General features: G+C 42.3%; 1 protein-coding gene across 1 annotated transcript in view; it reads left to right on the top strand.

Annotated features, from left to right (window-relative positions):
- Positions 1-11,118, top strand: part of FKBP4 (FKBP prolyl isomerase 4) — a 38,099-nt gene extending 26,981 nt beyond the window's left edge. Inside the window, exons 7-10 of the mRNA XM_066632474.1 lie at positions 4,014-4,097; positions 8,854-9,039; positions 9,682-9,921; positions 10,416-11,118. Of these exons, the coding sequence (XP_066488571.1) occupies positions 4,014-4,097; positions 8,854-9,039; positions 9,682-9,921; positions 10,416-10,511 (606 nt within the window). The 3' untranslated portion in view covers positions 10,512-11,118. The remainder of the gene's footprint in view (positions 1-4,013; positions 4,098-8,853; positions 9,040-9,681; positions 9,922-10,415) is intronic.
- Positions 11,119-13,858: the final 2,740 nt, after the last annotated feature.

The following is a 13,858-nucleotide window of genomic DNA, read 5'->3' on the forward strand; positions in this document are numbered from 1 at the left end:
TTCGCTTCAATTCTAGCTACAAGATTTTAAAAAATACTAAACCAAATAATTAAAAAAGATCAAACTGGTTTTTTTTACCAAAAAGACAATTGAAAAACAATGTGAGAATTATAATAAATATATTGGAATTTTTTGAAGCGCATCCAGATAAGAAATTAGCCCTAGTGTTTTTAGACGCCCAGAAAGCTTTTGACAACTTACATTGGGACTTTATGATTAATTGTCTTCAAGAATTACATTTTGGTCCAAAATTTATCAAGATGATACAAGGAATATATTTGGATCAAAAAGCAAGGATAAGAGTAAATGGAGAATTGATGAGAGAGATTAAATTCAACAAGGTGTAAGACAAGGTTGTCCACTTTCACCACTTTGTCCACTTTGTTGTTTATTTTGACACTGGAAATACTGAATAATGTAATAAGAGAAGATGACAGGGTGAAACCGCTCAAAATTAAAAGTGAAGAATACAAACTACAAGCATTTGTGGATGATTTGGTATTTATCCTGGAAGATCCACTCAATTCCATAGAATTTTTGATAGAAGACTTAAAAGAATATGGGGAAGTAGCAGGCCTAAAAATAAATTACCAGAAGACCAAAATGATAATGAAAAATATAAAAGACAACGATATAGAACAATTAAAAGAATTTGGACTACAGATAACAAAGTAAAATATCTAGTAATTATAATTACCAAAAAGACAAGTACATTAATGGAAGACAACTATATTAAATTAATGAAAGAAATAAAAAAAGATTTGGAGAAATATAATAAATTGCAGCTATCCCTAATGGGAAGAATAGCTCTATTGAAAATGAAAATATTACCAAAATTAATGTTTTAATTCCAGACTATTCCGATTATTTTGAAGAGAACTTTTTTTGAAGAAATGAATAAAATTACTACAAAATTTGTTTGACACTGTGCCAGATATTTGATGGGGCCCATTGGCTGAAAAGTTTAGACTCCTTCCGTAAAGTATCTAGGCCTTGCCTTGTTCTCCTTTCCTCTGTGCTTCCTTGTGCAATGAGTTGAGATGCACAACCAAGGAAATAGGTCTTGCAAAGAACTGTGTGACTACTGATGTAAAATTACCAAGACTGTTGAAGCCAGAGGCAGGAGTGATTTAAAGAGAGGAGGAAAACATAGGAGAGCAAATGAAATACATGCATTCTTAGGACCTAATCCTGTCCACCTTTCCAGCACTGAGGCAGCCATGCCAGTGCGACTTGCGTGTCATCCTGCATTGGGGGGCAGTCACAGAGGCCCCCTCAAGATAGAGGAACATTTGTTCCCTTGCCTTAGGGGTGCATTTCAGCTGGTGCTGGAAAGTTAGATAGGATTGGGCCCTCAATTTCTCATCGGTTTTAAGCTTACATTATACTTTAAAATTCTATGCCTATACCAGAGGTTCTCAAACTGGGGTGTAGCGACGCCGCAGCCAGAGAGCCCTGACTTCTGCCCCCTTAAGGGGCAGGGCGGGGGGAAGGCAGCAATGCAGTCCAGTAGATTACACTGCTTTGGAGAGGCAGAAGGGATTGCTGACACTTACCAGAGCCTGCGGCAGCCTCCCAGGGTGTGGGGGGGAGCCCCTGCAAAAGCCTCTACAGGGCAAAATTGGAAGTGGACACACAGGCGATTTTTAGGGTCTCCGCAGCATGGGGAGCCCTGCAGAGGCTGTTGCGGGGGCTTCCCACACTCCCAGGAGGCTGCTACAGGCTCTGGTAAGTGGCAGCAAGCCCCTGTACCCCTCCAAAGCAGTGCAATTCAGTGGATCATGTTGCTGCCTTCCCCCATCACACACTCTTACTGAGAGTTTAAGAACTGCTGACATATACCAACAGTACAACTCCGAATGCTGACCAAGTTGTACATAATGCATTTTGTGTTTATAATTACAAATACACCTATTGTTAAAAGTAGAGTAGCAAGCTGTTTACCTGTAAGCATGTCTTTTTCCTGCTTTTCCAATTAGAAAAAAATTAAGACTGAAAATAAAAACTATTAATTTTAAAAGCCTTCCTGTTATAGTATTATCTGGATACAGTCTGGCAACATTATCCAAAAATAACAATGCAGAAACTGCAGAGCCTGTTCTACAGTAAATGAGATTCATATACACAGTACAAGCTACAGTCCCTCTTTCAACCCTCTCACAACTCAGGAACAGCAATAGCATTTCCTGCCAGTCTAGCAGATCGTTCAGGAACCAGTACATCTAGATTTTTGGTTCAATATTCATATGATGATATTTTAGTCTACAGTGGTTTGTCATTACATATTGTTAAGTGACATACAGCACAATCCTATGCATGCTTACTCAGAAGTAAGTTCCACTGTGTTGAATGGAGCTTACTCCCAGGAAAGTGTGCATAGGATTGCAGCCATAGGAACTCTAGAAAAAATAGCATATGTCATTTAAACAATAAATATGACTTTGAACATAATTCCAAGTTTCTGAAGATCAGTAGCTTCTGATACTGAGCTTTCATCTTTGTCTACATTGGCTTCAAAGAAGTGTAAGTTTGCACAGTCTGAAACTAGCTTCTCTACTTTTCCATATATTAGCTTGTTCCTTGATTTGGTGTGCTAATTTCCAAGCACAGCCCAGTTTCTTTCACAAGTTGCAGGACGTGAAAGAGTCTGAAGCACTCAAAAGCATTTGAGAGTTGCGTGTTTGACAGTATACAGGAGCTGTGTATTTTCATAATACTATAACTTACATAGTTACTAGTATTTTGAGGGTGTAAAGTACAGCTAAAATGGTTTTTTAATCACTTGTCTTAAAAAGCATTTCATTCATTCTCAAAAAGAGAGGATGTCTTTAAAAAAACCCAATTTCCATTTCTTTTCATTGGGAAAACTGAAAAAATGCCATGGAGGAAATACCATGTCTTCCCCGCACTTTTCCTTTCTTTTCCACTTGACTAAATGCATTTGGAATGAAAGGGATCTCTATCCCTATACTGTGTGTTGCTTGGAGTGCATGTGTATTAGTTTCACAGAAGTGTGTTGCCCTTTCAGTCTACAGGATTTTAAAAATTATTCCAGCACACTCTGCTCACACCAGAAAATTGGGATGTAGGGGATAAGGGAACTTACAGGCAGGGTAATGAAGGAAGAGAGAGTGAGGCATTAATTATTTGCTAAAACCTCCTGTTTTGTGCCTCATTACTATGTAAGAGGTGCAGGCACTGCCGGATAAGCCTAGCTTGTATTTCCCAGCCTAGAAGGATTGTCAAAAATGGGAATACATTAGAGGTAAATCCCCAATCTACCCACCAGGGGCTTTTGTTGAAAGCAATTAGCTTTGCTTTCTGCTTCCATTATCAAAGCCATACAAGTCCAACCTTCTTATGCACTGATTTCATTCAACGTGAATGGTTACTGCAAATGAGAAGGAGGTACTGATCCCTGGAGAAGGGGAAAAATGCTTCCCTTTAAAATCACAGTTTTAAAAAAGTCTTAGTGTTGTAGAGAGACAATCATGCAAGCAATCATTCCATTCCATTTTTCAGCTGAGCCAGGCAAAGGCTGGGGGTACTTTGCATTTCTAATTGCTGACTGCCTCTCTACAACAGTAAGAAAAGCTGTTTTTAAATCACAGTTGTAAAGGGATGCACTTTTTTATTCTTTAAAACTGCTTTTATTTAACAGATTATATGGTATCAGCAGGGAGTCCCAGTGTCAAACTCCTGTGGATGTTGAGGCAAGCCCTGATTCCATTAGGAGCAATGGAAGAGCAAGTAACCTGGAAGTGGGTCTTTAAATCTATTTTGCCAGTGGTTTTTTATCCACTGATTTTTTTTATCCACTAGGGGTTTCGGAACTGAATCCCAGTGGATAACAAGGGATGACCTGTATGTGTTGCTTTATACCCAGCTGTGGAGGCAGTCAGGTGTGTGCACTGGATTGTCATGTCGGTCTCTATAGAATTCAGTGCAATCCTCCCATGGGCTTTCTCTTTAAAAGTCTCTCCTTCACTGATTGGTTCCTTCTCTCTGGACAGGCCAAGGATTCCTGGGAAATGAACACTGAAGAGAAACTGGAACAAGGCTCTATTGCAAAGGAAAAGGGCACCCAGTATTTCAAAGTAGGTGTAATTTTGGATTTTATATGCCTTTTCTGTAGGTTTCTGTAGTGAAAAGTGACCCACTTGGGTGCAAGTTCATGTTCTGCAGAAGCCAAGGTGTGGATATCTGTCTTTAATTTCTGTTTCCTTCAGAATTTGAGAATGACTAAACGGTTGTGTGTCATGAGGAGTTGATTTGTGGGTGCAGTGGTCAAGAAATGAGACCCAGTTTCAATAACTTTTTCTAATCCCCTGAAATCTAGAAGAGCATGCTGTGCAACCAAGCTTATAAATATTATGTTGTGAAAGATTTGCTGATCTGCATTGTACTGAGTTTGTGGTGGTGAAACATCTGTTATTGATCAGCTGAGCTGGTATGATGGCTCAGAATGTACTATGCAAATCTGCCTTGGAGAACAATTTCCTAAGTTAGGAGCAGCAGCAAGTGATTACCCCTCTAAGGAGATGACTGTACAAGGAGAATAGTTGGAGGGTATGATCAATAGGAAGAGGGTGCTGCCAAGTCACTGGAGGTACCAACAGGAGGATGAAGGAGCGGATCCATGCTAGAAGTCTTAGCCACTTCCTTGTCGGAAAGGGAGTTCTACCAGTGGAGAAATTAAAGTCCCCAGGTGGGTTTTCCCCCTCCCCATCTTGATTTGTTTCTCTTCCAAATGACAAGCAGTACATGGATTAGAGCTAAAACTTCCAGAAACATTCCCCAACAACATAGGTCTGGATAAAGGAAACTGGGAATATTCCTGTATTCAGACAACTAGAAGCACCCCACGTCCTGCTGCTCTGGTTTTCTGAAATGATCAGCAGCATTCTTGTTGCACACAAAAATGTTGTTAACTTCAGAGTCTCCAGACCCACCCAGTAAGACCAGGTGCAATAGACTGAATCCAGTTGCACTGAGAAAGAACAAGGAGCTGAGAAGGATACCAAATGGCACTTCTGTGCAATGCCAGAATCCCACTGGTGGGGGCTGAGTTGCTTGCCAAACAGTTTGAGAACTGCTGATCTAGTCCCTGAAAAGCTGTCACTGGGGCTGCTAAAAACACTTGGGTACTCCAGATACCCAGTGATTTCTCATTCCAAATTCACAGAAACATCTGAGGATTCAGAGATCCTATCTCTGCTAAGTGTACAAGCCTTAGAGAAAAATGCAGTGTTGGGTTTGTAAGCATCTTCTCAGTTTCTCCAGTTCAGTGGTCTAGTTCCAGAATACTTAGCATTTGGGCTTCTTCTTGGGATTCTTCCTTCACCAGACTGTCTACTCTAGTCACAGAGTCACAAACTAGCAAAACATCAGAGATCCAGAACAGTGTCCTTTGTCAGTTTCCTTAAGGAACTTTTGCTTATGAGAAAGTAGTCACCAGCACACACACCATGGGGTGTCAAACTGACAAGGCTCCTGGTGAGCCATTTTGCCCTCTGAGTTTTTTCAGGATTGTTTACAGAATAAACAGGTTTCTCATTTGGATGTAGAAAATCAGCATGTCAAGGATGCAACACACCAAGTGCCCTACAGAGACAGGCAGTTTCTTGGATGAGCAGGCACCTTCTTGTCTTTATAGAGTAAATCAGCAGCACACCAAACAAGTCTGATCCTAATTGACCCACTGAGCCAAACATAGTGTGCCCTGGCATTAGTCACAGGAGCTGTATTATTGCACTGTTAACAGAATCTTGGGGACAGGGCTGCTTCCTGCTTCCTGATATGAAACTGTTCTGAGCAAATAATAATTCAAATGCAAATAACAAATAAAAATAATAATAATTGTTAGAGAAACAATTCTTTAGCAAATAATAAATTAAAAATGTTTTTCCAATTAGTTTTCAGGAAGAGAGAATGCATCACTCTGCTCAAGAGTATTTCCTTTCTGATGATCATACAAACTAATGACAGGATTTACCTTGAAAAAGCCAAGGTTGTCCTGGGTGTCTTGTCTTGGTCAGGAGGAGTGTGGTCCTTCAGTATCATTGAGCTGAGCATAGCCAATGTCTGAAGGCTCTCAGTAATAGCTAGCTACTGAACCAGATCTGGAGAATCTACTGTAATCAGTGGAAACTGTCGGGAGTCTTGTGTAGAGGGTACACTATGTGAATCTACTACTAAACAAATCTTTTGGCCCACTGCCCATGCTGTATAATCTGTTTTCAACTGGTGTGCCGCAAATGGGTGTCAGGTGTGCCACGAGACCAGAGGAGACAGACAACAGCAGTGCGAGAGAAGACGTGGCTGCCCTGAGCCTTGCACAGCAGCCCAAGTAAAAGACATGGCCAGGTTTGCATTGCATTTTGCAAAGCGGAACTTTCCGCTTTAAGAATGAGGTGGCCGTTGCCTCTCCTGCATGTTGATTTGACAGCCAGGGAATTGTGAAAGAGCGAGCAGGTGAAGGCGAGTGGCAGGTAAAAAACAAGCAAGTGAGTGAAGAGCGAGTCTGCCCAGGGCCACTGGCTGGCTTTTCTCTTCCAACGAAATCAGCTGGCATATTTCCAGTTCATTTCAGTGAGGCTTGAACAGGCAAATTGGTGGATTTTGTCCCCTTCCCTAAATTCTGCACATACCACTGTTTGCCTGTTGCTGTTTTTTTCAGAGTGGGGGGGAGAACTTCACCTGAATGTAGACAATGGAATGTCTCAATCAAATGCAGCTTTAATCCTGGCGACTCAGCACGGTTTGTCTGTGTCCGCCTGCAACGCAGCTGCAAAGCGACCCTCCCTGCATTCACTGCCTTATAGTAAGGGCATTATTTGTTGTCTCTCTGGCATTCACAAGGAGGCAGTTGGCACACCATTCTCCTCTTCTCCCTCTCACTCCATTTCTTCCTGCATTCCTCTCCCATCTCATAATCACATTTAACACCTGGCTTCTGGTCCCTGCCCTCACTCATCCCCACTTTCCAAAGGTCATAATCCTTTGCCTTGCATTCTCTCCTCTCCCCTTGTTTTGATCATACCTTCTCTCCACTAAAATTTGACCACCGTACTTCCAAACATGTCTTCCTTCTTTCCAGAAACCACATGCCTCCTCCCTTTCTAATTACAGAGTTCCTCAAGGTAACTTTATGAGGAAGGTCTATTCAAGTTTGATTTCAAGCTTGTGGATGTGAATTTCTTTAATTGCCTTGTAATAATTTGATTAAATTATTAAGATTAAATTATTAATTAATTTAATTGCATTTATTAATTATGCTGTAATAATTTAATGCAATCTAAAAACAGGTAGTGAGCCTGAACAAGTTTAGCACCTTATTAATGAGCCATGAGCGAAAAAAGGTTGAAAATAGCTGCTCTAGATTGTGAGCTTCCCGCAGGTTGGGAAACTATCTAGCACTAAAACAGGCAAGTGCTATCTCCAGTATTGCTGAGCACGCTGGAGATCTTGGTATCTTTAGGATTCTTCTATCTAAAGGTCTGTATACCAGCTCAGCCTGTTCAGGATCTGTGGTTTTTTACATGAACCTTTTCCCTAGTACTAAATTGTGGAGTCAAATAAAGCTACCTAATTACTTTTGTCTGTATAAGGATAGAAGAGCACTCAACACCAGGACTACCTTTTCTTACTAGATGAGAACAGAAAATTGAACCTGCTGTGAATCTCCTTTCTGGTCTGTTGATAGAAAGGCAGCCAGCTCCACCTATAGGTTGTTATTGATGTTTTCTGACTTGCTCAGGGATGTGTCTGCAGGGTCCCCCTGAAGTTCTTCTTTTACATGCCTTTATTTCAAGATCTGCTGGGGTTGCAACTTTTTCCTACTCATTTTTGTTCGGTTTTTTCCCCCCTACTTATTGGTTTCTCCTATCTTTCTGGCAATTTGGAGGTTCTAAGAACTTGAATTTACATCTCAAGTTTCCTTGCTTCTGAACAGATTAAGATGCCAAATCTGATATCAAAATATTGTGAAATTTATTTCAGCATTGTGATAGAGTATTCCTAGAAGAGGAGGAGGGCATGAGAGAAGGAGTGTGCTTGTTGGGGGACGGAGGATGTGGTAAAGGCCTGCCATTCTTATGTAATGATTTGAAGTAACATCATGTCTTTGACTGCTTGATTCTAGTAAAGCAGGCAGTGTTTCGATTCATCAGGCATTGCCAAGATATACTGTTACATGTATGGGCTAGAAACCGTCCTTTTTAACCAGAAAAGCTGAGGTGATTTGCAGGAGAAACACATTCTGTAGGGGGTGGTTCCTCCCAGTACTTGCTAGAGGTAGGGCTTTTGCTGAAACTTCTATCTCCACTGCGGTGGGAGTGAAGAGTCTCCTCCCACCTTTATCAAGAGAGCACAGTTTTCATCTTCTGCTGTATCTTTCTGTTTTCTGCCCCCCCCCCCCGGTTTTGTTTGCTGCTTAGGAGGAGGGAGGGAGGAAGGAGAGCAAAATGCGAAGTGTGTTATCAAGCACAAAGTGTGTTATCAAGCACCCAGGTACCTTCTCACATCACATCGCACCCTTCAGGCATCTCTGGTGTATCCCGCAGCATTTTGACCACATTCCACACAAAATCCTTGAAATTTTGCACTTATTAGGCAAAGCGCAAAGTGCTATTGCTCAGATATCTGTCATGTTCAAGCTATGAATGTTTTAGGACAGCTAACTTGCTGCTACAGCTCAAAAGCCATTTCTAATTTTTCCAGTGTAGAGTCTGATTTACAATCTGGTGTGAACGTAGGTGAAATTGATTTTTTTTTTCCTGGCAAAAATTTGGGAACTTTGCCTTCCAACCTGCTTTGAGTGAAACGCCCTGCTGTTACTTCATCTCCTTCCAGGAGGGGAAATACAAACGTGCAGCGTTACAGTACAAGAAGATCGTGTCCTGGCTGGAGCACGAGTCAGGTCTCTCTGATGCAGAGGAGACGAAGGCCAAGAGCCTGAGGCTGGCTGCCCACCTTAACCTGGCCATGTGCCACCTGAAGCTAAAGGAGTATTCCCAGGCCTTGGAGAACTGCAATAAGGTAAGTGGCCACTGAAGTCTCCCTACAGATACTTAGTGAGTAATAGCAAGAGCCTAGTGTTGGGCTTGAGACTATGCAGTCCAGGTTAGAGGGATTTTGCCCAAGCAGTGTCCCTCATCCCAAGCTTCTGGCTCACAGCCTCATGATGGAGCATGCATCTGAACTTGAAAACACACTGAAACTGTGACTCTAGGCCCTTCCCAGCTGAGATGACTGCAGCAAGAAAAAACTGAGCTGCTGCAGAAGCCAGAACATGCAGCAGTAGCCAGAAAAGTTTGTTACTTATCCATGGACTGTGTTGAGGGGCAGGACAAGGAGGAGCTCACCTGCTCTACCTTTTCTTCTTGCTGTGGTCCTTGTATATTCAGGTTCTCATTAGGAGAGAATATAGAAGATGTGCTGAGATATGCAAATAGCTTTCCTCCTCTTCATTGAGCTCCACAAACACCCCATCCCAACTAGTTCCAGAGCAGACACACCCAGGCAGATTGCCTCAGTCTACTTTTTTGGTAGGGCTGCTGCTGTAACTGCCATACCTTGAAAGCATTTTAGGTCCTTTGGAGAATACCTGCATTCACTTATGACTAGATTAGATACCTTTTCTAAGCTGTTCTCTGCATTGTGTCTCACCCACCCTTCTAGGCCCTCGAGCTGGACAGCAACAATGAGAAAGGCCTCTTTCGGCGTGGGGAGGCCCGGCTGGCTGTCAATGACTTTGAGTTAGCCAGGGCAGATTTCCAGAAGGTGCTACAGCTCTACCCAACCAACAAAGCAGCCAAAGCGCAGCTGGTCATCTGCCAGCAAAAGATCCGTGAGCAGCATGAAAGAGAGAAAAAGATGTACGCCAACATGTTTCAGAGACTCGCAGACAAAGAAGCCAAGGTAAGCAGGAGGGTTCTTCAGAGGCCGACGGGGAGACCGTATTTTCCCTCATTCGGACTGAGTGCTACTGTAGAGCAAGGAGTTCATTGTGGTGATTGTTAGTGCTTGGAAATCAGATGGACAATCATCGGTTTTCTATAAAATTTTTCCTTCTGGCTTCCTTGGAGCATATTCATGGTCCCCGTAGCAGTGATCTCTCATTACACTTTATTCCTGGACAAGAATTAATGGTTTCACGTCCGAGTGTGTTGTAACTTGATGGTTCTGTTTGGGACTGCAGTCCCTTGACTGACTTATGAACCCAGTCCTAACCATGTCTACTCAGAAGTAAGCTCCATAATAGTCAATGGGTCTTTCTCCTGGGTAAGTGAGGCTGGGATTGCCTTATTTTGTTAAAAACTTTGAAACCCCTGAGAACACTCAAGAGCATGGAACAGGCAGTGGGGACTGGTTTTTTCTTCACCTTGTCTTCTCTTGTCCTGTCTTTTTTGCAGCTGGAAGCTGATACAGTTCGCAAAGATGATGCAGAAATGAAAGATAACAAACAGAATGGAGTTGAAGAAAAAACAGAAGTTGACATAGAGGCTTGAGGCTGCAATGCTGTTCCATTAGTTTTGTAAAACTGAAGAATTTCCAGTGAACTAGACCTTTATTTTTCTATCTGGTTGGATAAGGGGCAGAGGCTGGGACTGTGGTGCTGCTTTGTGTCTGTCTGTAGGAAACTTGGGTGACAGAACAGACCTGGAGTAATCTGAGGGTCTTTTATTTATTCAGTCATACACTCTGACTCAGTTGTGGTTAATCCTGGGAATTCTGACAGGATTCCTCCCTCCTTGGCTCCCTTACCTTCTCTTTCTGGCATCTCTCAAGTTCCAAACTTGATTTAATCCCAACTCCTGCTTCTTTGGGGTGTTTTTTTATCACTTTATCCACAAAAAAGATAATTGTATGGGAGACTTATGAACAAACAAAACCACTGGGCCTCTCCTCCCGCTAAAGCCTGGTCCTTTCTTGTCACGCAGACATCCTCTTCCCATAAGCAAGTGTTGTCACCTTTCTTGTAAAGCCTCCTCTTTGCACATTGCTGAAGGTGAAGACTGTCAAGTCCAAAACTTGAGCAATAAAGCACCCCTCAAAAATTCTTCAAATGTGTTTAACAAATACTATATTCAGTAAAGTTTTGGGATTACAAATCTAGATGTTGTCAGTTTGTGAGTTTACCCTTGCACAGCTGACCCAGAATTACTTTGGAATATGTGATGGAGCATGATTCATTAACTCTTTAGAACATGGGTGGGCAAACATTTTGGCGGGAGCGCCATATCTCTGTGTCAGGGGCCAGGGGAAAAAAACAATTTCATTTCAAATTTGAATAAATTTACATAAATAAATACATTAGAGACAAATTATATGAATAAATTAATTTTACTGAGCTTATTTATAATATACATGAGAACTATAATACAAGCATGTAGAACCACATGAGAACTATGAACTGTTTGCTACATACGTCTTGCACAGTGAAAACATACAGACCAAACCAGAAACACATGGAGACAGAAATTGTTCAGAGGCAATGAGGGAGGGTTTAAAATAATGCTCAGGTAAAAGCAGAAAACACATGGAGACTATAAAAGGCCTTCTCTAACTCTGCCCACGGCTTGCATCTGGCGGTCACAACTGACAGTAGCAGGCCAACGCAGGCTCCAACAGTCTCTGATGGGCCAAAGGTTCATTGGAAACTAGGGGCTCCCTGCAGACCAGATTGGGGGTCCCCAAGGGCTGCATATGACCCCCGGGCTGGGGTTTAACCTCCTCTGCTTTGGATTAATGTTTTATGCAGCTAGGTACTTTAATACTATTAAATGGTACAGGTTGTTAACTCCTTATCTGCACATCTGAAATCTGGACGTTTCCAAAATCCAGACACGTTGGGGGCCATGACTTTTTAAAAAACTTTTTCCGCACCTGTCCGACAGAGCACCGCTACCCATCCAGCAGAAGAACCTGGCAGGACTTTTTCTGTTTGAATTATGCAGGGTCAGCGCGATGGTTTGTGGTGCTATTTCACATGACCCAGCAGAGGAAGCTGGCTATGCTGTGATCCCAGGGGGTGTACAAGGCACCGCAGAGCAGAACTGAGCAGGCAGCACATTGTAGACTGCAGAAGGAGCACTTGAAGTATTTTCAGAAGTGTGTACACACTTTTTGCTGTTCCATCCTCAAAATACCTAATATGTATGCAACTATTCCAAAATCTGGAAAAATCCAAAATCCAATCATTTCCCATTCCTAGTAGTCCAGATAAGGGATACTCAACCTGTATGCTGTTTACACCAGGGTGTCAAACATAAGGCCTGGGGGCCGAATGCGGCCCACGGAAGCTTTTTATCCGGCCCTCAGGCTCTCAGCTGCTGAGCAGTGCTGAGGTATTACTGCTATAAGGACAGCCCACATGAAAATTGGCCTCTTCCATATCTTGAAATATGATCAAGATTTGTGTGTTTTCTCTTCTGTCATTTGCAGTTAATGTTCCTAAGTGAGAAAAAATGCTTATTTTTGGTTATGACCTGTTTAATGACATCATTTCCTGCCTAATGACATCACTTCCAACCCTCAGCAGGCATCGTGAATGCTGTTCGGCCCTTGGTATGAAACGAGTTTGACACCCCTGGTTTATACACTGAGTCTCCAAATTACAGATGGCTGCATTGGTGCTTTTGAACTGGTGTAATCCATCTGTTGTGCTTTTGTGCAGACATGATGATGTTGGACTGGCATGAGCCAGCTGTTTCAATTCATATATGTTCCACCTTCTGGACAGGCCTCCAGAGCAGAACCAGTACATATGTGGGGACTTGGTTTTCCACACTGTTGACTTCAACGTAAAGACATGTCTTTTTTTCCAAGCATGTGGTTATTCTGTCCTAAGACAGAAGGCAGAACCAGTCTATGGTCCCACCTATGCTACCAGACACTAACACCAACATGAAGTTGACCTGGATTCGCTGGCTTCTCTACACTGAGAAGCAATGCTGAAAGGAAAGAGTTTGGAAATAATATACAACACTGCAAGGCATTCCCCCAGTATCCACAGCACCACTGTCAACCACACATAATTACAGCATAGTATGCCAATGATGCCCATGCTTGGATAAAGGCAATGCATGGCCTGCAATAGAATGCCACTGTTAAGTTACCCTGCCTTTGCATTGCAGACAGAGATACCTCCTGCTGGATGTCTAGTTGAAACAATGGTAAGAAAGTGATCAATCACCAAGAATTTCTCAGGACACTTCTGGTGCAACAGTGCCAAGGCAGAGTCTTCAGTTCTTCAAACAGATAAAAAGAGAAAATACTGTGATGAATGCATGAAGTATGGAGTTGATGAGGGCTTATATTATTAATATGAGCTACGAACATTTAGCTAATATGAGGGGTGCAATTTATGGAAATAGGCTGCCAAGGGGTGTGCAAGTGAATAAAGGTTGGGAATCGCTGCAAGAGAACCATGAATCAAATCTTTCTTTAAGGTGCCTGGTGTGTTAAGCCAGAGGCTCAACATGTGACATTCCACTTATAACACATAACTGGGAGTGTGCAATTCACAGTAGAGAGACAAGCAACAAAGAATTACTGTAAGTGTAGCTGCACATAGTTGCAACCCTATTTACTCAGAAGCAGACCCATTGCTTTCCATGGGTGTTATTCTCAAGTAATGGTGCACTGAATTGTAGCCTGGGACTTTGTTTCAAAAGGAAATGAGGATTACATCCTGTGTTTAAAAAAATAGACCTCTGCAAAATGCAAGCATTTGCAAAAAAGGAGGAGGCTGTAGCAGGCTCTGCTAAACTTAGAAGGTGGCTGGCTTCAATTCAGTGGAATTCAATGGCAGTATCAGGAGCAGTGAAAAGGTTAACTTTGGCTGGAGCTTTCT

This window comes from Tiliqua scincoides, chromosome 6 (assembly GCF_035046505.1).
Source record: "Tiliqua scincoides isolate rTilSci1 chromosome 6, rTilSci1.hap2, whole genome shotgun sequence".
NCBI classification, from domain to species: Eukaryota; Metazoa; Chordata; class Lepidosauria; order Squamata; family Scincidae; genus Tiliqua; species Tiliqua scincoides.